Source organism: Cydia pomonella, chromosome 9 (genome assembly GCF_033807575.1).
Source record: "Cydia pomonella isolate Wapato2018A chromosome 9, ilCydPomo1, whole genome shotgun sequence".
NCBI lineage: Eukaryota > Metazoa > Arthropoda > Insecta > Lepidoptera > Tortricidae > Cydia > Cydia pomonella.
The window spans coordinates 13,938,609-13,963,107 of record NC_084711.1 but is presented as its reverse complement, the minus strand read 5'-3'; the positions used below and the strand labels follow the sequence as shown (position 1 = coordinate 13,963,107).

The 24,499-nt window shown below is 35.3% G+C and overlaps 1 protein-coding gene across 6 annotated transcripts in view; it reads right to left on the bottom strand.

Moving 5' to 3' along the window:
- LOC133520924 (Ca(2+)/calmodulin-responsive adenylate cyclase-like) overlaps nt 1-24,499 on the bottom strand; it is a 133,392-nt gene that overhangs the window by 64,456 nt on the left and 44,437 nt on the right. For all 6 annotated transcript variants that reach the window (XM_061855613.1, XM_061855617.1, XM_061855611.1 and 3 more), the window contains exons 4-5: nt 15,392-15,541; nt 8,327-8,445 (exon numbers count right to left, since the gene is read on the bottom strand). In XM_061855613.1, the coding sequence (XP_061711597.1) occupies nt 8,327-8,445; nt 15,392-15,541 (269 nt within the window). The remainder of the gene's footprint in view (nt 1-8,326; nt 8,446-15,391; nt 15,542-24,499) is intronic.

Sequence of the window (24,499 nt, the reverse complement as noted above, 5' to 3'; positions counted from 1 at the left end):
CCAACAAATTGTTCAGTGATAGCTACATGAAGTGCAAGGTATTGCCATCCGAATAACACCTAAGAGTGAGAACAGGTGACAATCTCTTACTGTTTTTGGAAACACACTCATTTGTAGCCTATGGAACCGGTGGCAATGGCGCTGAGTTCTAATAAGCTCGAAGACCAAAACTTTCATGACCTGTCATAACGTCCAGTCACGTTCAACTATAACTTTAAATTGTTGCCATTGTAAACTAAGGAAATCAAACGAACGATAAAAAAAAATAACACTGGTGGTTTTTGCCATTTGCGTCACACCCGCTATTTCTCCGCCGGCGATCAGTTGGCAGTTACATCGAGGAAACTTCACAACAACTTGTCAAGTATTACGACTTTCTTGGCAAATGTACGTTTGAAAGCAGCTGCCAAAGAGTTTTTCCGATATTTTTCAATTGTAGATACCGGGCCTATGGGAACGGAAGGCGTTTGGCGTCGCGTCGATATTATAAGACCATCAGGTACTTTGTAATTTTGATTAAAAAAAAAATGCAGTGATTCTTACTGCTGGCTCCAAATGAAATTTAATCTTATTTATTCAGATAATCGTTCGGCGATACATTCATGATTGATTACGAGGACGACTATGACAACTTATGAGAATTTCGAAGATTCGGGTAAAATATATAAGTACATCGCATTCAACAAACAATGATCTCATACATAATATAAGTAAGAAAGAAAAATCACAATAGAGTTTTCCGGTCTCATTATAAACCTGTACTGAAATAAACCATGGGACAAAGAATCGTAAAAATATTAAAAGACAATCAACGAAGTCTAATTATACCGTTTTATTACATTTTACGAGACGAGTGGATCTAACAATGTGCATACTTACATGATCCCTAAGTAAAAAATAGCACGCAAGCATTACAATTATCTATGACTTGATACTCGTATAAAGTCATTACATTTCGTGCCCCACACGCCACGACTTCATATCAAGTAGTGGTATTGGACAGGTTTATATACGTGCAATTTTTGACGTTGCAGCGAAAAGGTTATAGTACATTGTGCAACGAGGGGGGTAAGTGAAATTGTGGATACGAAGGTGGTAATTAAACACCCGAGTTTGCAATATTCTTACCCCCGGAGTTACACACAATGTTTTTCATCACACTTGCGAAGAAAAAACTCAATTTAAAGCGAAATAATTCTTAAATACGGTGACATATCAAACATTCGTCCGCCATTTTATAAATTCTTGTCAGGTTAGGCATCGAAGGCACAGACCTATTGGGCATTTAGCCACGATTGAAAATTATGTAAAAATATTTGAAACGGCTGTTAAATGAATCAAATTAAATAATTTATTATATTAAAAAAATAATTTTAAACATAAACAAAAATATTAAATTATTATCGTCAGTATTTTAAAAGTAAAACTTATTTATGCCACTTGGTTTGTATGAATAAGTGTCTTATAAAAAAAAGCTATAACTCCCGAGGGAACAATATAGATGAACGAAGTGTGATGAAAATAAACTAAAATAAATACAAGGTCATAATTTAACAGATATTACGCACCCAACCAGCTTATTCTAAAGGTTAGGTACGTGTAATTGTAAATAATTAACTTAATTAACGCCAATAAATTACAGGTTAGGTAAATATGACCGAAGTGTACTCCCATTTGAAACTGTCGAACTTTTCATACAAGCCCTTCTTAACACTACCATGTTGCAGTTGCAACCGACTTCAGGCAATATAATCTGAAACATTTTATCAGAGCTCTGAAACAAAATATGTGGGTATATAATAAAATCACGCGGTTCCAAGATCAATACCCATTAAAGTAAGTAATGGGCGAGCGAAACAACAGCAAAGACAAACTGTGACATTTATTTCAAATTGTGTCTGTATTATGATACAAGTCAAATGTAACAAATGTACTTAATAGTCTGTGAATGGTCTATTTATGAACGATAATTCGACGTTTATCGGATGTCTTGGAAGACGGAAAGTCGGGCGACGACGAGGGTCAATGATCCCGCTATACATATTCGATTTATCTGCAAAGTGTCACATATCCTGAACTAACTTCTATCCAGTTCCGACACAATGGAAATAATTATGTGGAAATCTGTTGCTCTTTATGGAAGAATTATGTTTGCCACAACTTTTGGGAACGAAAATTCTTAATTCAATTATTATGGCTACAAAGAAGTTAAAATACATTCGATTTGAGAAGCCTAGTTTATTGACAACTAAAATTAATCTAACGGCGTTTCATATCATATCTGCTAAAGGTATTGGGACCGTGCGATGTGCGTGGTGGGGGTAAGTAAAGCGATCCCAGCGCATAAGGTGGTAAAAATTTGAACTAACTGCGGATAGCGTCTTTAACATTTCGTACAATTATATGGCTCGAAATGAAACTTTGATTTACGATTACTCCTGTAATATTCATTTAAATTGTATGGTGTAAGGGACCATTGTAATCTGTATGAAATGCTTAATATAACTAACGTATTTATTTTGATAATTGTTAATAATGTATCCATGTAAATAGCTTTGCAAATGCCACATATTACGTGATCTTTTTCTAGAAGTTAAGATTGGATATAGTAGTTATCCTTAAAAGATAGACATTTCACATCGCGGACTTTTTTGTAGACCTATGAATGAGAAACAACCCCACCATACATTGTGTTGTTATAGCTCAAACGGATTAGGCAGCGTTTTCGATTAAAGCTCCTAGGCAGCGTGATTTTTTCCGACAACATCGTTACATTTCAAACAATTTACACAAAACCTTAACAAGTTATATACTTAAGCCTTCCTCAAGAATCACTCTATTGATAGATGAAAGTCGTATGAAAATCCGTTCAGTAGTTTTTAGTTTTGGGGTAGTTTTATAAGATGTAGTGAATTGACGTTTTCCCCTAGACTTGCGGACACTAGGTTGCGTGACAGTCGTGCAAGCTCCCAATACCTAACAAAAAACAAACATACAATCGAAAAACCATCGTCATTTAGATACAAAATGTGAAAACCGAGCATAAAAAGAAAATAAAGCTATTCTGATACCAATAATATTAGCATTTCTATATTTTTAACAACGTCCGTCACCTCGGAACATATGAGCCGGCTGCTAGATGGAAATCACAAATGCTAATGTATTATGATGGACGCTTGTCGCTGTTGCTTGCCAAACTCACCCAAGGTTCGTTAACATTGAATCAGCCGCTACCCGGAACAAATAAACGGACATATTGTGTACACATAGTTTTTGTTCTATTTGCAGTGTACGTTTAGACAACACGTAGTATCGCGGTTTTTATTATTTTTTGGTAATGCTAATGTCAAGGTTAAATTCGTGTACAATAAGACCAAAGCTGAAATGGCGAAAATTTATCGGAAAATAACAAAAGGTTGGTACCTATGCATGTGCGTACCATCTCAGAGGATCCATTTTTGCAGGATGGTGCCACGCACACTATGATATGTACACTATTGCACATAACAACACGTCTTGTAAGACCGCCTGTTATTACCAGGTTCTATTTTCCTTTAAAATTTATTTGTTGTTTTACATGTATGTACATTGGTGAAACAAATGCCCACAATATCGATGCAGACCTAAACTACGTTGGTAGGAGGCCTGAACGCCTATATAAACCACAAGTGCCACAACCCCGTGAAGTTACAACCAGAAATTCAGTTTTCCAATTTCGTAATCTTTATTAGGACACGGAAGGGACAACTTTTTTATGTGTGTGTTACCCATACATATCATCCGTTTCTTGTTCATTTCACTCACTTCTTTTTTTCTACATCGGTGGCAAACAACCATACGGCCCGCCTGATGGTAAGCAGTCTCCGTAGCCTATGTACACCTGCAACTCCGGAGGAGTAACATGCGCGTTGCCGACCCTAACACTCCGCACCCTCGTTGAGCTCTGGCAATCTTACTCACCGGCAGGAATACAACACTATGATCTAGTGTTATTTGGCTGCGGTTTTCTGTAAGGTGGAGGTACTTCCTCAGTTGGGCTCTGCTCTAGGTCTGGAATGAAATTCGCTGTGCTGGTCCACTTCAGCTTTAGTCAATTCATCTGTATGTAAAATACCATTATATTTCCATAAAAGAATAGACGAGTGGTGTTTATCAAGAGACAAGTAATTAGTGGTCGATAAGGGTAATCTTAACTAGCGCACCGCTTACGGTGGCTGCCGCCGATAAAATGCAGCACAATTAGTTGCGGGAAACGGCGGATAACCTCGCTGATGGCTTTTGGCGCCGTTCCCTTGCTATCGGCACGAAATCATAAGAAATAACATTAAATTATGCCGCCGCATGACAGGATATGTACACTATTGCACATAACAACACGTCTTGTAAGACCGCCTGTTATTACCTGGTTCTATTTTCCTTTAAAATTTATTTGTTGTTTTACATGTATGTAAAATGTATAATTGTTGGTGCAATAAAGATATTTACTTACTTGTACAATCGAGGTCAAAAATATCTTTATTTTGGACCTCAACTGTACAAGGTTCATTGGGATAACTTCGAAAACGGGAAAATTTAGTAAATGGAAAATATTTATAAAACCAGAAAAACCAGAAGTATATTTCATGCTTTAGCATCACTTACGATACTGTATCGCTTACCACGGCACCTTATTACTGCTATAGTAGAAAGTGCCTTTAGTTAATAGATATTTTCCATTTTCAAAATAACCCTGCTTTCCAGTTACCCTAATGTACCCTTAGATAACAAAGTACCTACATGACACTTCAGTGCCAATTTTAATTTAATAATATTATATTTATACATTAGTCCTTACGCCATTATTAAACGCCAAAATTAAAAACTCAAACTACATTGTAACATGAATTATCATTAATCGAAACGTATATATGGTCAACAATATTAACGGGCAGGTAAGCATCATATTTTTAAGACTTGTGTGGGCGAGGCTTCTTGCCGAAACTGGTAGGTACAAGCATAAGCTTTCATTGCTAACGAACCAAAACTGTCAGACCTGTATATTCATGCAGAATCCTTATTAACTTTAATAAAGTCGGAACATCGCGCCGAGTTTTAAATAAGCCTGATGTGTTTAATACGATATAACAAGAAAAGTAAAATGTCATAAAGACATAAGTCGTAAATGGGATGTAAATGTTGTTCTTATCTTAGCGCTTACCCGGAATACCCGCTAGCATCGTAAAGAAACCCGAGTTCGGCTCGACGCTCGACAAAATATAATAATATTCACCAAGAATTTTCGTAGCCACTAGTTTGTTCACCTATGGGAAATTGAGCTTGGTTGTTGGAACTATTTTTCCATCACGAAAAAGCTGATGAAGCTGAAGCTGTTTAATAAGTTTCGTAAGAATTTCCACAATCGAAATTATAATGACAAATTATATTTGATTTGAGGCATGTTCTCGCATGACGCTTAGAAATCCGGTCCTCTTCCACCATAAGTCTAGTGTCTATTCAATTGAAGGGGACCGTTCCCAGTTCAATTTGGACAGCGGCCAAAACTGCAGCGTTCAAGATACTCCTACTGCCAATAAATTGCAAAGTAGGTGCTGTACGACACGTACTACTGACGCCGGCGTAGACGAATTGTAGACGGGCGTGATTGCCTAAAGCCCTACAACAGATTACTAACATTGGGAAGATGTAAATACATGTGATATAACGTAGATTACCAAGTTCACCATCTTCCGAAATAGATATTCGTATAATATTACCAATACACGTGAGTCAATATGGAATTGTCTAAAATTATATCAATTTGAGGATATGTAAGGAACCTTAGCATCGATTTTGAGACTATGTTTAGATTTATAGACTACCACTTTCCAACTCCTTTAGAGTAACTAAGTATAATGGCGAAACCAGATTGTAAATTAGCAAACAATTACATTTTACTAGATATATTTGATATATTGTTTGTTATCAGTTTGGATGTGGTAATACCTACCTAGTTCTACTAGGATGTAGTTAAAAACAATATTATTACATTGTTCCACCAAACTAACTTATCTTATCTTTACGAGTAGTTAAGTATAATTCGGAAATTTCCCCATGCTGATCCAAATAGTTTTTTTGCCCTGTATAACTATTATAGTGCCTTACCCAAAGCTCTGTCGCTCCAATGTTAGTATTGGCTCAGTGCAGTCATACTAAGTATTACCGAAATTCTGTACAGTTGCTTTGTCCAATATCTGTCAAACCCTTGCCAAGCAACCGTCTGCGCAAATAAGTGCCCGTCGTCCGATCAGGATCCAAACGAAGTAAAACGCAATACGTGCTTTGTTTCACAAAATTCTCTTTAGTTCCATAAGTTCTCGAAATAGTGACTCATTTTCTCGTACTCCTTACAATCGATTACAATGTTTAGCAGTAGAGTTGATGGCTCGTGCAAAAACGTATCAAAGTTTACGTTTCGGTTGTTTGCTTTCCTTGATGCGTAAATGCAACATCCTCTGTTAGTTACAAGAACGCGGCAGGTAGATACTGTACCTAGTAAATAGCTAGAATTATTAGGTATTCGCAATACTGTACCTATACATTGTTATCGAAAGCGGTTTCTAGAATTTGATTCGAGCCTATGCGCATTACCTATTCTAGGTAACCTTAGAAGCGAAATACCTATATCAAGTTATATGTATTGTAGGTATTAGATATGCAAAATAACTCATATTTATAACGTTTATATTGTACATATGAAAATTCTAACAAAACGTTTCTCCGGGCAACGAGTTTCTTTTTCCTTTATATAGACGTACCAATACCCCAAACGCACGCGCAAAAGAAATTAAAATAATACATATGTACACAACAATTTGAAATACCGTAACGTTATGTATTCTTCTCGGAATTTAGCTCGATTATATTAAACGTAGGAACATACTGATAACGTAAGTATGTGTAATATGTGGGTATGCATATTACAACATTTATTAACGTAGGTAAATTATATAAGAATTAGAACATTAAGAACTAAAATCCCTATGCCTCTGCTACTCGGTAGGTCCATAAACCTGGCTTCGTTACCTCGCTGGATGTCAATGCTAATGCGCTGAGAGAGGAACGAGTCAACCCTACATTTCTTGTGTAGCATGTAGGTAGGAAAGTACTAAGCTTTAGATATGGTTTCCGGTCCTTGAATGAGGTCTCCACGACAAATGCCGCTGATACATAGCTATCACCAATGTGTGTTGTGCATTCCACTTAAAATAGGTATAGTGTACTCGAAAAATCGTCTTCACCTTCAACATTTATTCAGCAAATAATTTAGCTTTTATCACAAGCACAACAACAATTATAAAATACAATTCATTGAAAATATTAATGCAAACTACAGTATTATTGTTTAAAGAAAACGTAGAATATTATTATTACTTAGAGATGTATAAAGTCTCTTAATGTCGAATTACAAAAAAATACTAAAATAATAGTAATAATAAACACAAACAGATACAAAAAAAAATCTAAAATTAGTTAGAGGTGTAAATATCTCTAAATGTCAGAACTAAATGATTTTTATCAAATTATCCTTAGGGATGAATAGTCTCTAAGAGTCAAAATTCCGTATAATTAAAACATTCATTAGGATAAAAGAAACATACGAGACCCGAATGAGGTGTCTCACTGTAATTAATTAATTATACTCAAAAATAAAGTTAGCTTAAACAGACCAGTCTCCACAAATTTAAATTCGCTATTATCAAGCAATAGCGCCAGTGACGTAAATGTTATTGACTTCCTTGAAACTACCAGGTTATATGCAATTTGGCAAGCAAATCGTACGTAGATAATACATAGTTGCTATTAAAATATAAGATCTGAATAATACACATAATTTATTAGTACACATTTGCGCCCACGAAGATGTTGATTGTAACTTCAGTCACAGTACTCTAATTTACGTACTGTCTTCTAATAATTTATAAACATTTCTTTAAAGTGAACTCACATAATTTACATTGGAATAGCCTCCTAAGCCATACAAATGAAAAATCCAAAATTTGTCACTGAAATTTGAACCTAGTGCAGGGATTTTGTTTGAAAATTAAACGAAACAAAACAAATGCAACTCTGTTTCAATTGAATAATGATTTAAATTTAATCGAAATGAATAAGTCCTATTGGTAGGACCTTGGGCCTTACGAGGATAGGCAGCTTATTTGTTATTATTACGCCTACGTGCAGTATATTGTAGTAAAATAGTCTTACAACTTACAAATCAAAAGAGGACTTAATAAAACGTAATAAAGTTGGCGTTCGTTTGGCTGGGAAAGTGTTTAACAATACTAACCTGACTTGCTCGTGCTTTTGTATGTAGATCTTGTGGAACTGGCCCTCCACCGGCGATATGATGTCGTTCTTCATTTCCATAGCTACGTGTTGTGGCAGCACTGACAGCAGTAATCGTTCCTGGTGACAAAATAATGGCTTAATAATCGTAAATGTAAATCGTGACGTTGCATTAGTTTTCTTGGTTTGGATGCACAATTAAGCTCGTAACTGGGAGTTTTTAGAAAATATGTGTAACCAATTAGCGTGAGTAGTTAAGAAAAATTAATCGCTGTCAGTATTGTGACGACAATTAAGCACGGAGTCTTTATGGGAATCAACTTGATGAAATGAACACTAAAACCAAATTTATATTGAAATTTAATGCTTAATTATCGTCACAAAACTGATAGTGATTAATTTTCCTTAACAACGCTAATTGGGTACACTATTTTCTGAAAAGCTCCAATTTCAAAACATACGTACTAAACATTTTTTTATGTACTTAGTTATTATTCTAAAATGTCAGTCGCTACTAAAGAAGTCCATTGCTAGTTAAATACCGCATATGGCATTGCAAATTTGCATGGACAATTTATAAGTGATTTCATTCATAACTTGTCCATTCAATTTTGAACCCTACTGTACCTATGCTAGTGAAATTAAATAAGGTAAGGAAAGACGGGCAATCGGGCATATTACATTTTTGGTTATGAAGAGCGTCATATGGCTTCTTGCTTGGGCTCTTGTATTTTGTAATATGTACTTCGCTCAGACACAGTCATAAAGGTAGTACTTTGCTCCTTTTGCTTTACCATCTGTAAGTGGAGCATATGTATAAACGCAAGAGTTAGAAGCAATGAAGGAGTTTGTAGACAATATTACGTGATGGACGGTCTTCGCTGCATTTACCCTAAAGGCCTGTGCACACCGGATGTGTACTGCACGTGCGCGTTGTATTATACAGATTCTTATAGGAGACGGCACACCGTGCGGTAAGTGTGCGTGTACGGCTCAAACATTTTAGCGCACATGAAACAGAAATGTCTAGTAGTTAGCCCCTAAGCAAAATATTTGTGATTGATAAATAATAGTGGCTTTAGGTTGAGCTGTTGTTTTAGGTGTAAATTAGGTACCTAAATCATCATCATCAAGGTGGCCTTTTGGTGATCCAATCTTGGATGTAGGCCTCTTCAACCTTCTTCCATTCCCGTCGATCTGGTGCCCGATTCATCCAGTCCCGACCTCCGTGTCGTCGGATGTCGTCCACCCAGCGCTGCAGTGGTCTAGCGCTCCCTCGGGTGTCCGCTCTGGGCCTCCATTCAAGGACTCGTCTTCCAGCGACACTGGTCCATTCTTGCAATGTACCCGGCCTATGTCAATTTTCTCTGCGCTATGACGGCCATGATGTCTGTAACTTTGGTCTTGCTTCGGATCCAATCGTTACGATTCCGGTCTCGTAGGGCGATCCCAAGCATCGCTCTCTCCATGCCTCTTTGCGCGACTCGGAATTTCTTGGCGGATTTCCGTGTAAGAGTCATAGTTTCCTGACCATAGGTGAAAACAGGCACGACACACTGTTCGAAGACCTAGACGTAGGGGTAGTTTGCCACATAGTATTTGTTTGTTGGCACCGAATGCTGCCTATACCTGCGCCATCCGTCGTTCCACTTCCGCTACTTAGTTTTCCCAATGTTCATTTTAAGACCGGTCTTCTCTGGTTCCACCCTTAAGTCTTCTAGCATCATAACCATATCCTCGACGCTCTCCGAAACTAAAACCAGATTGTCAGCAAACCTCAAATTGGTCAGTCGCTCTCCATCAACCATCAGCCCTTAGGTTCCCAAATAGTTTAAACTTTAACATTTAAAAAAGTCTAGTAACTCGTTTTACATAATTATTACAAAGCTATTTGCTGTGTGATGGATTTATGATTAGTCAGAAACGCGAAGTATGAATAAAAATGGTACGACTTGCTAAACTTTTATTCCTCATATCGCTGCAAATATGTTGGATTTCCGTCTTAATATTTGCTTATGAGACCGATATACCTAATAATAAGAATCATTATGAGTTTATGAGGTACTTTATTACGAAGCACTAAATATTAGTTGGTATTGCTTAGTAAACCACAGAAACAAATAGAGCAACGGCGTGAAAAGGAAAAGTTTCGATAATAAGGGATCACAACTTTTTCCAAGTATCAAGATTGATCGAGCCAGTAAATCCGTGTTATACGCTAAAAGCTAAAACAAGCGACGACGGCGGCCCTGACAATGTTGCCATTGTGAGTTGTAAATGTCAAACTTTGAATCTCAATAGCTCTACAAATATCGTGTTCTATACGATTCGAAACGCTCAAAACGTTTTGATTGATGTAGTGGGTCGTCAAACACTCATCGCCTTGGCTGGTTGTGAAATATTTTTGTTTGGTATTTATTACACGTATAAACGATGTTTTCCCGTCTTCTTTTTATAAGACGGAGGTTGATCCTGCTAAGGGTTTAGGAAACGCAGACTATGAGACAATAGAGTATGTCTAATTCCCTATATATTTATCGTGTGTTTTTATTTTGACGTTTTGTCGTAGTTTTAACCGGAATATGGCTAGGGAAACCAGTTTCCAAATGTTGGGTTTAAATGTTTATTATTTGTATTACATTGTTGATATGTTTATACGACTGATTGGTTTCTAAAAAAAATGAAGAAAAAAAATGCACACTTCTCTTCTTCTTAATATGAAACACTTCAGTATTTTGATCCGTACCGTACTATTAAATGGGTGATTTACGGTACGCATTTCTATTACGTGATATAATTATAGTTTCATTTTCTATGAGTATAGTTCGATTTTCTCGGATATAAGAATTCTGTAGTTAATAAGCAAGTGTAGATAATAATAATAAAATACTTTATTGTGCACTACAAAGAAAAATACATGTTACAAACAAAGAAAGGACATAAGTGAGTAGGTAACAACAGGCGGACTTATCGCTAAAAAGCTATCTCTTCCAGACAACCAAAAAGACAGACAAACAGACAGATAATAAGTATGGACTTTTTTAAAGTTTGACTTTGTTAATTATATTTATTTATTTAATCTTTATTGCACATAACACACTGTACAATAGGCGGACTTAATGCCGTAAGGCATTATCTACCAGTCAACCTTTAGGCAAAGCAGATAAGTTATAGGCGGTGCAAAAACATGAGGTACAGGTGATACAATTGATACATGTACGAACACAATACAGTCATAAGAAATACACAAACATAAACATACACATATATAAATAATATTGATACAAATACATATACATATATACACCGTGTTTTTATTGAATTCCGTTAACTTCGGGGTATCGGTAAGTACGTTTAAGGAAACTAAACGGCATAGTTAATTTTCAAAAAAAAAATTGTGTTTTTTTTTACTATTTTTATTTTTATAAAATGTAACTAAATGTTGCATATAGCGTTTGAAAACTGTGACATATCAATGTCATTTCGAACATCGATCGTCCGAGATAGTACTTACGTTTAGTAGCAAATGTATGAACTCGCACTAAACACTAATCAATAAGTAAACAGGCCCTAAAGCAAGTGTACACGCTCGTAAGGGCCTTATAAGATAAAAATTAATGATTGATTATCTCCGAAATGGAGTTAATTAGAATATTGGTGTCTTTGAGAAAGTTACTTAATTTAAGCTCAGAAATGCAGCCTCGAAATTAAAGTAAATCAAAAAAAACACGGTGTATATATATATATGAAATCAGATGAACTTACAAAGCAGAAACATTAAGATTTAGACACGTGTGCAGAACTCAGTGCAGGTGATCACAACGAGTATTGAAAATTTGAAACACGACCATACCTAACTGCAACGGTATCTTTATTAGTAAATTTGTTAACGTGCTCTAAGGAAGCTACAAGGGATTTGGCGCGGCGCCAGATGTCCCTAGATTTCATAAGCATTAAAAACCGTCTCAGCTCGACGATTCCACTGCAATTCGGTTATTTTATCTGACGTTTCATAAGCTACTAAGGCCACGTTGTAGGACCACTTAACATGAAGTTTAATTAAATACCTAAACATTTAGAGTTAATACGTCTCGCATTGCGCGACGAATCGTGGACCACTACGAAGCGATCTCGATAGACAACACAAACCATCGCAGATTGTATTCAAAATAATAATATGAAATAATTAATTAAGCTATTTAATTCCAATAGATTACATGAATACACGAACGTTACTTACAAGAGGCTCTTCATAATGTAAACTTACGATACGAAAAGGAGGTAATAAAAATTATTAAATCTTTAAGTAATACGAACTCTGTTGGTCACGATACAATATCAACACGTGTTAAAAAAATGCGGAGACAAAGTTGCATCTATATTGTGCCACTTAATAAACCTTTCATTCTCTCTCGGAGTCTTTCCGGATAAACTAAAAAAGGCTATTGTGAAACCCTTGTACAAAAAAAAGAGTAAAGAAAAAGTTAGTAATTACCGTCCGATAGCATTATTGTCAGTATTCTCAAAAAAATTTGAAAGAGCAATGTACATACGAATAACGAACTTCTGTACCAAATTCAAAATTATAATAGAGAACCAGAATGGTTTTCAAAAACATAAATCCACTTCCCTAGCAGCGTTTAACTTAGTAAGAAAGATCACAGAAGAAGTTGACAAAAAAAATCCTGTCATAACCATGTTTTTCGATATGACCAAAGCTTTTGATTTCGTCTCACACGAACGCCTATTACAAAAGTGTGAAGCATATGAGCTCAGAGGACAGGCCATTGATTGGATAGCTAGTTACCTCAAAAATAGAACACAATGTATAGAATTAGAAAGTATTACAGATAAAAATGATTTAATTCACAGTAAATCGTCAGAACAAATACTTAATGCCGGAGTACCTCAAGGAAGCGTGTTAGGACCCCTTTTGTTTCTCCTCTATATAAATGATTTACCTATGGCAACAAAATACGAATGCGTACTCTTTGCTGAAATAAACAACACCGTTAGTGACATAATACTCTGGATGAAACAAAATAATTTACAAGCAAATTTAGATAAAACAAACTTTACAAATTTTTATAATCGAAAAAAAAATTGACGTTTATATTAAATATAATAATGATATAATACATGAAACAGATAACATAAATTTTTTAGGAATAACATTAGACGGACATTGTAACTGGTTTTAACAAATAGATAGAAAATGCTCTCAAATAAATCGTTTCGTTAATGTATTACAACGACTCGCAACATTGGTCAATAAATCAACAGCCTTTATAACATATCATGGATATGTCGCGTCCGTGCTCAGATACGGTATACTTCTATGGGGAAACTCAACTGAGATAAACAGAGCTTTTGCGAGTCAAAAGAAATGCACCCGAGCTATTTGTAATAAGGCACCTCGAACTCCATGTAAGCCATTATTCATTGATTTGAAATTGTTAACGTTACCGTCACTGTATATTTTGGAATCTTGCAAGTTCGTTAAATTACAGCCAGAGCTGTTTACAAAATTGGAAAATACTTGTAAATTTAATACTAGGTATCCAAATAGGCTTGTGAGAACAATAAAATATAATACCACATTATGTAATCGAAATTGTTATTTAATGCTATGTTAATTACTGCCTAGTAATATTAAAGAATTACCCTTAAGGATGTTTTTAAAGAAACTACAACAATGGTTAGTGCAGAATTCTTTCTATTCGATCCAAGAATATTTCGACATTTAATATGTAGATTATAATATTGTATTTTTTATCAATGTAAATTTTTGTTTTATAATTGAATTCTTATTGTATAAATACATGATGTAGATTTTAACTTATTGTGTATAATTATTGTTTGCATGCCAGTATTGTTGGCGAGATATGAGTGCACCTCTACTTATTGTAAATTATTTAACATCTGTATAACCATGTCTCTTGCAAATAAATAAATTCATTCATTCATTCATACAAGATATTTGCCGAGATACCAGATGTCCTTATGGGTTGATTCCATAATCTCGGCCAATTAAAAACTCGACGATTAAACGCACTTATTTTGCTCTTCTAACGTAATTGCAAGATTGGGCACAGGCATTCTTTAAAGAAGCGCCTGATACGCGACATTCCAATCCTGAGGGAAATCCAACCATTGTTGGAATTAGTCGGCTTTTTCACAAAGTTTTCCTCCACCGTAGATAAAAGTAAAATATCAAAAATCGCGAGGCCCGAAAATCTCCCGAGTACAAACCAGAGTTCGGCCTCACTAAATACGGAGCAATTGAAAATCAGCCATCTATTCATTTTCCAACCAAATGGCTATACAAATGCTTTTGTAAAAACACTAGAACATATCATGATATGGAATGCTATAATAATTAAAGCACATTTTAAAGCCTTTGCTAAAGAACTGCCCACTTTTAGATGATCAAGACATAGTAATCAGATTGAAATGCACCTCCTGTCCATAAAAGTAGATCAGTAAATGTAAACCGTTATTTAGTATCCGCGGCACGGGCGGAGATGTAGGTAATTTGTATGTTAAATGAGGGAATGAACGTGTAATGGATCCTTAGATTTATCGAACTGGGTGATGTCTAAATCAGTCTGCAATAAAATCTTTATTTGCTATTGATGTGTCGATAGATCTCAATTGTTTAAGTTTCTTTTCCGATGCTATTGTAATTATATTTGGATATCGCGCATCCTGTCACATGAGCATAGCCTAATAGTGTCATAGAACATGACAATAGTGCTATCGAATTGCTAACATCCTGTTTCTGAAAGTGGTTTTGAGCTATATATTTTTGGTATATGTTTTTTATAGTCGTGCCACTGTCGCTTCTCGATGAAGGAGTTAACTTAGTCAGCACGACATCATCATGTCTAGTAAGTGGTTATAGTTGTTGTTGTTCTTGTCCTTGACTCCTTAGCCTCCTTGCCACGCATCGCCGCGATATGCCACGTATTGAGGAACGCACACCTCTGCCTATTACCTCCATTCGCTCATCGAGGAGGCGATAAGCGAGTGAATCAGCGAGGCAACACATTAGTTTAGCACTTACCAGTTTCTCGTTCTCATCCTCCATGTCGAGCCGCGCCGCGATGCAGTTTCGAGTGTCGAGGAACGCGCGCCGCTGTGCAGTCTCCATGAGCGAATGCATCAGAGCGCCCACTATATTGACGCACACGAAGACCACTACGTTACCCACCATCTGCACAAAAACAAAAACTGTTCAACTACTAAGTTTAAGTTTTAAGCCACAAATGCGAAATTTGTCGTGATAAAATGGCCTTCGTTATTTTGCTCACTCGAAATAGGCGCTCACTGACAGTACGACAGGGGATGTTTTGGAGACGAACAACAATGAAAATTTGTTACCTACGTGAAGTACGTGCTCGCTTTGTTATGCGTAATTCAAAAGCTGTCTAGGCTGCCGCAACCTTAAGTATTTTATTTTGATTGTTAACATTAAGTTGTCTCGAAAAACCGCCTTGCATGTATTCTAGCTATTTCGAAAGTAAGTATTTAAATTAAAAAAGAGATAATTTCATAAACAGTGAACTTTACAGGTGTAAGCTACGCTTTCTAGAATACCTAAGCTGATTATAGTGAACAAAGCTGGAATTAAGTAACGAGACGATGTAGGTAGATAGAAACAAGTGAAACAACTTAGCGGGGCTTAGATTAAAGCCAAACAATTTCGCTCAGTAAATTATGTTTGTAAATCGTTTCCCTGCGTCAAACAATGACACTTGACTTGATGTAAATTTGTTATAGTATCGACTTCCTTATAGGTACGAAAACTCCCCAGCATACTAAACTTTAATAACAGTTTTGTAAGCAAATAAGCTTCGGCTAAGCCGGGCTACGCTTATCAAGAGACTACTTAGATGACTAAATTTTCTTAAAATGTTTTTATTATTACCGTCCATATTTGTATTAAAAGCTGTTAGATGAAACGCGAAACAATTTTCTACAAATGGTGGGTCGACACAAAATCGTTCGGGAAATGGGACGCTATCAATCAATGCTTCGAATAATATGTCATACGTCGCTCTAGAGTTTTTTCCGTAGAAGTTTTGATCGACAAACTGAAATAGAGACAAGCACTGGAGTAAAAAGGATTTAATTCAAACACTTCACCTTAAACCCGAGCGTATAAAGAAACCTATGGTCCAATTTAAACAAAAAATCTATTAAACTGGAGCAGATTATTATTCCGCAAAACTTTTCTATAGAAGCAACTGAGAAATAGTTTTATTTTAGAACGCAAAACGGTGTCACAAATAGCAATCTATTTTCATATACGAAATTTTACACATTGGAACTGAAATGGAAAACCTTGAAATTAGACAGTTTTCCGAAACCGTTTATTCACAGAAGAAGCAGTTAAGTTTCGTTTTGCGGTGAACTCAAAACGACCCACTAAAAAAAAAAAATTCAGTCGAATTGAGAACCTCCTTCTTTTTTTGAAGTCGGTTAATATGAAGCAATACTAACACTCAGCGGCCAACGCAAATAACAACAGTAAGGGTTCACTAGAACCACATACATACAGCTTTTTACATTGAATACTAGCCGAGGGGTCGACGGGCCCATGTTAGCATAGCCATTGAATTTTAAAACAAAAAACTCAGCAAATGAGCGAGCCACTTGTGAAATCTCATTACTGTAATTAAGCGCCTACGTTTTGATTAAATGGATTCGTTAAAAAGGACATTCATACTGGCATAAAGGCGTGTGATGATAACTCTGAGTGAGATTACGCCTAGATTAGGTAATTATGTTAATGAGTTAAAGTATACTCCGTATAAAGTATAAGTATATCTCCGTATAAAGTTTTTGCATGAAACATTGTATTTATAAAAGAGTCCGTGTAATTAAATTTAATTGTCTTTGTATTCATGTTACATTTCAATTAATTCAAGCCGCTTATCTTGCTCTGTGTAATGCGTTGCCCGGTGGTCCACTAAGTTGTTAACTGAGTATTATGTAGATATTAATAATATAATTAATATCGCTATTGATAGAGCAAACAGAAGGTAATGTGTAAGTTATTGTGTACACTGTTGTTATCTGGACTATGCAAATTGATAACCGGCCGCCTGCCTCGGCGTTGCCCTCACAGTTGTCACTGCTAGTGTCAGAGTGTCACATATACCAGTCAGTTTATACGCTACTGACCCTCTGACGCTCTAAATCCTGTCAGAGACAACCAACTAATAAAGATTTCTAATCTAATGTGAAATAAAAAAATGTAAAAAGCCTTGTTGTAGGTTCACTTTAAGCCGAGTTTAAACGCCGTGCAATAAAATACCCATATGTTACCGAAACGTCTCTATAGTGACTTCTAATGTGGCGAGAAACGCAACTTCGCATGTTTGTATTATTTAATCCTCTCTCCGGTCCCGGAGACACCAACGAAATTAAACACAAATAAACTAGCGCCTTAATGGCCTGAAATGAACAAGCTTCTTTATTGAAACAACACAGCCGAGTAAGCTACATGAATGTGCGACTTTCCGGCATAAGATACGACTGTCACTGTCATTTATCAATAAGGATGATTTTGAATTAAATCATATACCTAACACTAGCGCCTAATCACTACCGATCAAAGCTTCCTATTGCCAGAATGTTACACGCGTGTATTGTTTATGCCGGTCGTCATGACTACGCGAGTTACATGTGCTAACCTTCTGATGTACTTGACGATAGAAAACGGATGGCAATTAACGGGTTGTCTAATTTCGGAGCGCAAATTATGAAGAATAAGTAATTGTAAATTTGCGCGCTTGTGACAATAGTGGAAAAGATGTCTAGGGGCTCGACAAAGTTGTTTTACATATCGGAAGAATTAAGGATTCAGTCCGCGTCTATCCAATCAGAATAGAACAAGAATAGCGAAATTGCATGAAATATTTTCATCAATTTTGTAGGCATTTGTGGTTTGTAGTTGTGATATAATTATTTTGTTTTCCATATTAATGTACGACTAGAAATGTAAGCGTAGAATTGTATTGTATGTATTGCGCAATATATTTTTCAACACACTTGCTCAAAACGACGTTTTTATTCCACCGATTTTTGGCTAATAATCCTAGATATTAAACACGCGTGCTTTTTCAGTATATTATAACACTCGTGCTTTTCCATTATATTATCCGACTGAGTTAAGAAGGTAACTGATTGCTAATAATATGCATGGAAACGGAGCCTTTTTAATTTGGTCGAGTAATACATTTTTTTAACCAACTATTAGGTTTCAAATGTTAGTTCAAAGAGGTTTTATCACACCAAACATAATTGATAGATTAAATTATCTCGTAAATTAAGTTAATGAATAAACATAACATTTTATCGAATCCATCCGTCCATCCATCCTCCATCCGTCGAATAGAAATACGTAAATACTTATTAGCTTTTTTAATTTTTTTTATTGGCTGTTTGTCGATTACGTTCGCGCCTTTGCCTTGCGCGCGCATTGGAAACATCCGTAAAAAAATAACGCGCCCGCCATTTTCCGTATTTGTCATAAACTTGGAATAGTTTTGCATGTTTTTAGTTTATGTATTGACGAAAATGTCATTTTCAAACATTGAGAATGAAGAACACATAAAATTGACGCTGCCAGTAATAACTAATAGAGGCAAGAGCCGAGAACGATAGCCTTTTACCATAAAAATCGAGTGAATAATAATTGGCGGCATATGAAACTTTTATTCAATGGAAAATCAGCTAAAACGCCCAGTCTTTCTTAGAAAACTGTGAGCTTACTTCAATGAACTGGCGAATAAGTGCTTACAAGCCAAGCACGCTTTGGTGCAATTATTCGATGTTAAAATAAAACTGTAAGCCACTATTTTGAAAATTGTACTTTTACTGTTTTGACAAAAAAAATCTAATTTATAAGTTTTGCTTTTTCCTCGCGTGTTGAAAAACGTCGTATGAAACGCGTGTGCATTGGTCATTACCCACGTCGGCTTTCTTATTGCGCGCTCGCTTACAGCTCGCGCGCACAATATCGCCTCGTGTGTGATGACCAACTTAGCACACTTGTATCATAATGTATTATTACTGACGCAAAGAGGTACAGTTACGTCTGAAAATATCGATACGAAAAATGTGCCAAAAATATGTATACACTACCTTAATATATGAGCAATAAAATCGTGTATACATATTTTTGGCACTTTTTTCGTTTTGATATTTTCAGACGTGACCGTATATATTTGTAAATCTTAAGTAGATGGGGCGCTTGAGTTGGCATCTCATTTCTGATGTTACTAATTGTCGAAGCCCTGCTGTATGTGTAAATAAGAATTTTCATTAAAAACGAATCTCATAGTTCCTAATTATTAAATCAATACATATTGCTATAAAAATAAACAGCGCGCTATTTTATCCGCGCTCGTTCATTCATTTCTGCAGCGCATTAGTGAATAAATTTTCAATATTTTCAAAAGATCTTAATAGGAAATCGTGTTGAAATATCCGCTATTTGATCAGACTCGTGAGTAATTTGAAGTGAGTGAGTGAGAATATTTGAAGAATAGGTAAAATATTCAGAAGCACAATATTGTTTCCATCTCTATGAGGATTCATCGGCAGAATACGTGTTGTATTCAATGTGCCTAATAAAAATACAAAGCTTTTCCTTGCACAAAGTGCCACATTGTTTAGTAACAATCACTTTAAAAAAATAGGATACACAGTCCAACTCCTAAAACTCACTCGCTCGACGTCCCTAACCGTTAGCAATTGATGAATAACAAGTAGTCGAAAGAGCGAAAAAATATATTCAGAAAAAAGTTAGCTGAGCGTCACCGTAGAGACCTTTGACGACCCTTCGGCGGGTAAATAACGACCAACTTTGAATAATTTTCACACGCGTCGTGTATTGTTATGGGATATGGAAGAGCAAAAAACTCGTGTCAGAACACTTCTATCGCGTAATCCGTTTTGACTCCTGCCTTTGCGGTAAAAGGTCTTTAATTTATGTACGTCTCACACAAGATAAAATCTCATTAACTTATTCATTTCAGAGCGTGTAAAAGATAATGCTTTTTTAACATCTATGGGCGTTCACTGTGTTGAAATAATGATAAAAGTTCTGTTATAGTTATATTCCACTTAATATCAACCAAAATGAAAGCGATCAAGACTAATGGTGACCACCTACGCTACCTTACTATGGAAAGTGGGCTAAAGTCAAGCATAATGATAGAAATACATTAAGTTCATTTCGAAATACGAGTATGCAGACAGTGCTTATAATTAATAGTGCTTAAGGTATTAACCGCTCTAAAATATGACAATTATTGTCACACTATGACACCCAGGTATCATACAATAATAATTTAAACACAAGATACATTTTGACAGCTGAATATGGACACAATATATTTCATAAGAAACTTATATTCCTCTATTAAGTATTAGTAAACATATACATAGATAAAATCAGCCATAATTGACATTAATGAAAAACGTTGCGAAACACGGGCAAAGGTCGTCATGGTTCCTAAAATTTTAGCAGCAGAGAACATTTATTTTTGTCATAATGATAAAATCTGTTCTCAGCGGCCTCGGAGAGCGTTCTGGAGAACCGGTAGGTAAGTGCTCCTGACACATAAATGCAACACTGCGCCATATTGAATCACTTTTTGCATTTGGACCTGTATTGCCATACGGGTCTATTTTATTATGTATTATACGCTCGCCCTATAATTGGAGAGATGTATATCTCGAAATGATTTGAGATTCACCTGTGAATAACTAGTTTCTTGACATAACATGTCCTTACGCCATTACATTTGTAATTATAATAAAACTAAATTGTTTCTATAATGTGTCAGTGAATGTATCTATAAATTACATATAAATAAATAAATATTATGGGACATTATTACACAAATTGACTAAGTCCCACAGTAAGCTCAATAAGGCTTATATTGAGGGTACTTAGACAACGATATATATAATATATAAATATTTATAAATACTTAAATACATAGAAAACACCCATGACTCAGTAACAAATATCCATGCTCATCACACGAATAAATGGCCTTACCAGGATTTGAACCGGGAACCATCAGCTTCGTAGGCAGGGTCACTACCCACTAGGCCAAACCGGTCGTCCAACATGTAAGAGATTTGTAGTAGGTAGGTGTTTATTTCCCTAGTTTATCGTGGGTAGTATACATTGATCGATGTACGCACTTATTCCGTTTATATTCAGGAATGATTTACGCGAATCGGTGTTCCCTATATATTACTGTATACTATTATATATTACTATATATAAGATGTATAACATTACTGGTTATTTTGTAATATGAATATAAAGTTATGTAGGGTCAGTTGACTTGGAAGCTTCGGCCTACCAACTAATAATACATACAGCATAAATTTAGGTTGTATCCTAATCTGTATGTATCCACAAATTAAGAACATTGGTGAAACAAATATTCACGCTCGTGATAGTCGTGGTACAGCCCAAAACTACGTCAGGCAGTCAGGCAGGCACAAACAGAAATTAGGCGCCATTATACTCCTCATTAACTTTCGATAACCGAAGAAATAATATATACCTACTTTGTTTTTTAGCATTAAAAAAATGTAAACAATCTTGACGTGTCTTTCTATTGAAATTTTTTGTAAAACGCTTTTTAAAAATTAATTTATATTACTTATGAAAGCAAAAGAATGTAAATAATCTGATATGATTTATAATGGTTACATATTTGCTGGGACTTATTTTTCAAAAGTGTTTTAAATAAAAAGATCCGTTAAGATCGCATACCTTCTTTCTAATGCTAAAAAAATCAAACTATATACCTTAACAAAAAAATTACTGACTGTCAGATCTAGGAAAAAGATGGACTAGTAGGTACACTTGATTTTATAATAAGCAAATACCTATTTTATAAAGTTATGTTTTGAAAATCTTTAGAAACACTAAAGTAGACCTCTGCGTCAAAATGCCCAGAATCTACATACCTTCCAATTGAAGAATTAAAACTATTCAAGTCCATGACCTCTCCTTTAGGAATGTTACAGGAATAACCCAAGCAGCTGAAATCGATCATTCAACAGAGAAATTCTTCCGGCTTCACTCCTCAAAGGAAGTTGTTAAAAGTTACCGCCCATTCCTGGCGGGGAATAAATTTTCCTTCGACCACGCGCGTGTATGTGTATATATGTATCTGCTGCTGCAATCAAAGTAATGCCCGAACAGTTTATGCTAACCAGATGTTACTTTGATTAATGCTGCATAATATGGCCAATATAAATCGAGATTGATCGTGGATAATATACATAACTCTTACTTCATCTACAAACGAATTAATGTAAGTTTAAATGTGAATAAACAGAACTGTAAACGACTTGAACTGTCTGGTATATTGCATGACAATACGAACATTTTTCTTCTCTATCGAAAATGAGACCTCACTGCCATCCGGCGATAAGTGGAATATAAAGAGACCGGGCAGAACAAAACGTCCCGGTTACGTAAATGCATCGCAAAAAGAGCAATAAGACATCAGAAGACCTAGACCGTCTGGGCACACATATCTACGTGTAATACATGTATCTACTATTGGAAACCAGTCGCGAGGTCAATTTTTAATGGTCGTCGTGGAAATAAAAGGCAATCTTACAATGTTTTTTTTTTTTACTAATATAACTGTGGACAATATTAATACATTAAATCAACACAAATAGAAGCATGCTTCGTACAGGATTTTATCAAGTAATAAACATATTCACGAGCACTATTGATTAGTCATAAAACGGTAATGTGATGTGACTGAGACGATGGGGTGACGGCATTTCTAAATATTCCTTATTTATAAACCGGCTCTTTAGCAGTGTGGGGCAAAAAGTAGTTGGATTACAGATTAACGATTATGATTACAAAATGTAGTTTTAACTACAAATTACAATTACTAGGACAAAGTAATTGAGCATTTGATTAATGCTCAATTACTGCTGATTAGTAATGATTAATAAATTACTTTATGCGATTATAAATTACTTTTACTCAAAAAATGTTTTCGATTACTCAAAAAAATGTTTTCGACTTTTACTCAAAAAAACGTTTACAATCATCTTTGTATCCCAAATCAGGTTAAAAATTAACGAATTTTAAGTTGATCTTAACATACCAAGATTGACATTTCATTTACAAAAAGGATTGTTAGTTTTACAACATTTTGTACAAAGGGACTTATTAAAAAATATGAACATTTTTGGGCAAAAACGAGTTTTTGTCCGGTGGTCAGTTCCATGAAGCGGTACCCGAGATTATTTTTTTATATATTTATATAGCATTTGTATGGCATGAGGTTAAGTAAATAAATGAAAAGAAATATAGAAAAAAATATTATTACCTTTGTGTACTGAGAGAGTACTAAATTTGCTCATCTTTGCCTATCAATAAGTAATTGAGTAATTTTGATTATAAATTAATGTAATTTCGATTACAAAGTAATCTTAATTACAAGTAGTTGTAACTACTTGTAATCAACTACAAATAATTCAACTACATGTAAACTAATTTATTGTTAAAATTACACAAGTAATTGATTACGCCCAACACTGCGCTTCAGCTTATGTTTTTGCTAGCGTGTTTATTTATTCGGCACAGTTTCAGCGACAATAGCAATTAAAACAGGCCTTTTTGAGCATTACGTGACCTACATTTTTCTTTCTGTCTATTTGTACTGTACAGTCAGCATCAAAAGTAGCGGATCAAACAAGGTGTCAAAAGTATCTACCATTCTGTAACAGCTTAACAAAAAGTGATGATTCTATATATAGAACAATTAAGACTGTAAAAGATATACTTTTGAACGTGAATTTTAGATATTTATCTATATTTGGAAAAGTTATCCTGAATATCAGATACTTTTGGCACGTTGTTTCATCCGCTACTATTGATGCTGACTGTACTAGTAAGTATAAAACTAAATTAAAGAGTAAATACAAATCGTGCCAATATCCTGATTAACATAAAAACGTAAACAACATCAAACATAAACAAGCAATTTTATCAGAACGACTCATTAAGAAGCTCTTTAATGGCCAAAATTGAAGGGCGTTTTTTGTCGAGTGGCAGTTGATGACGTAACGATATCACGCGAGCGGGTGCCATGAACGT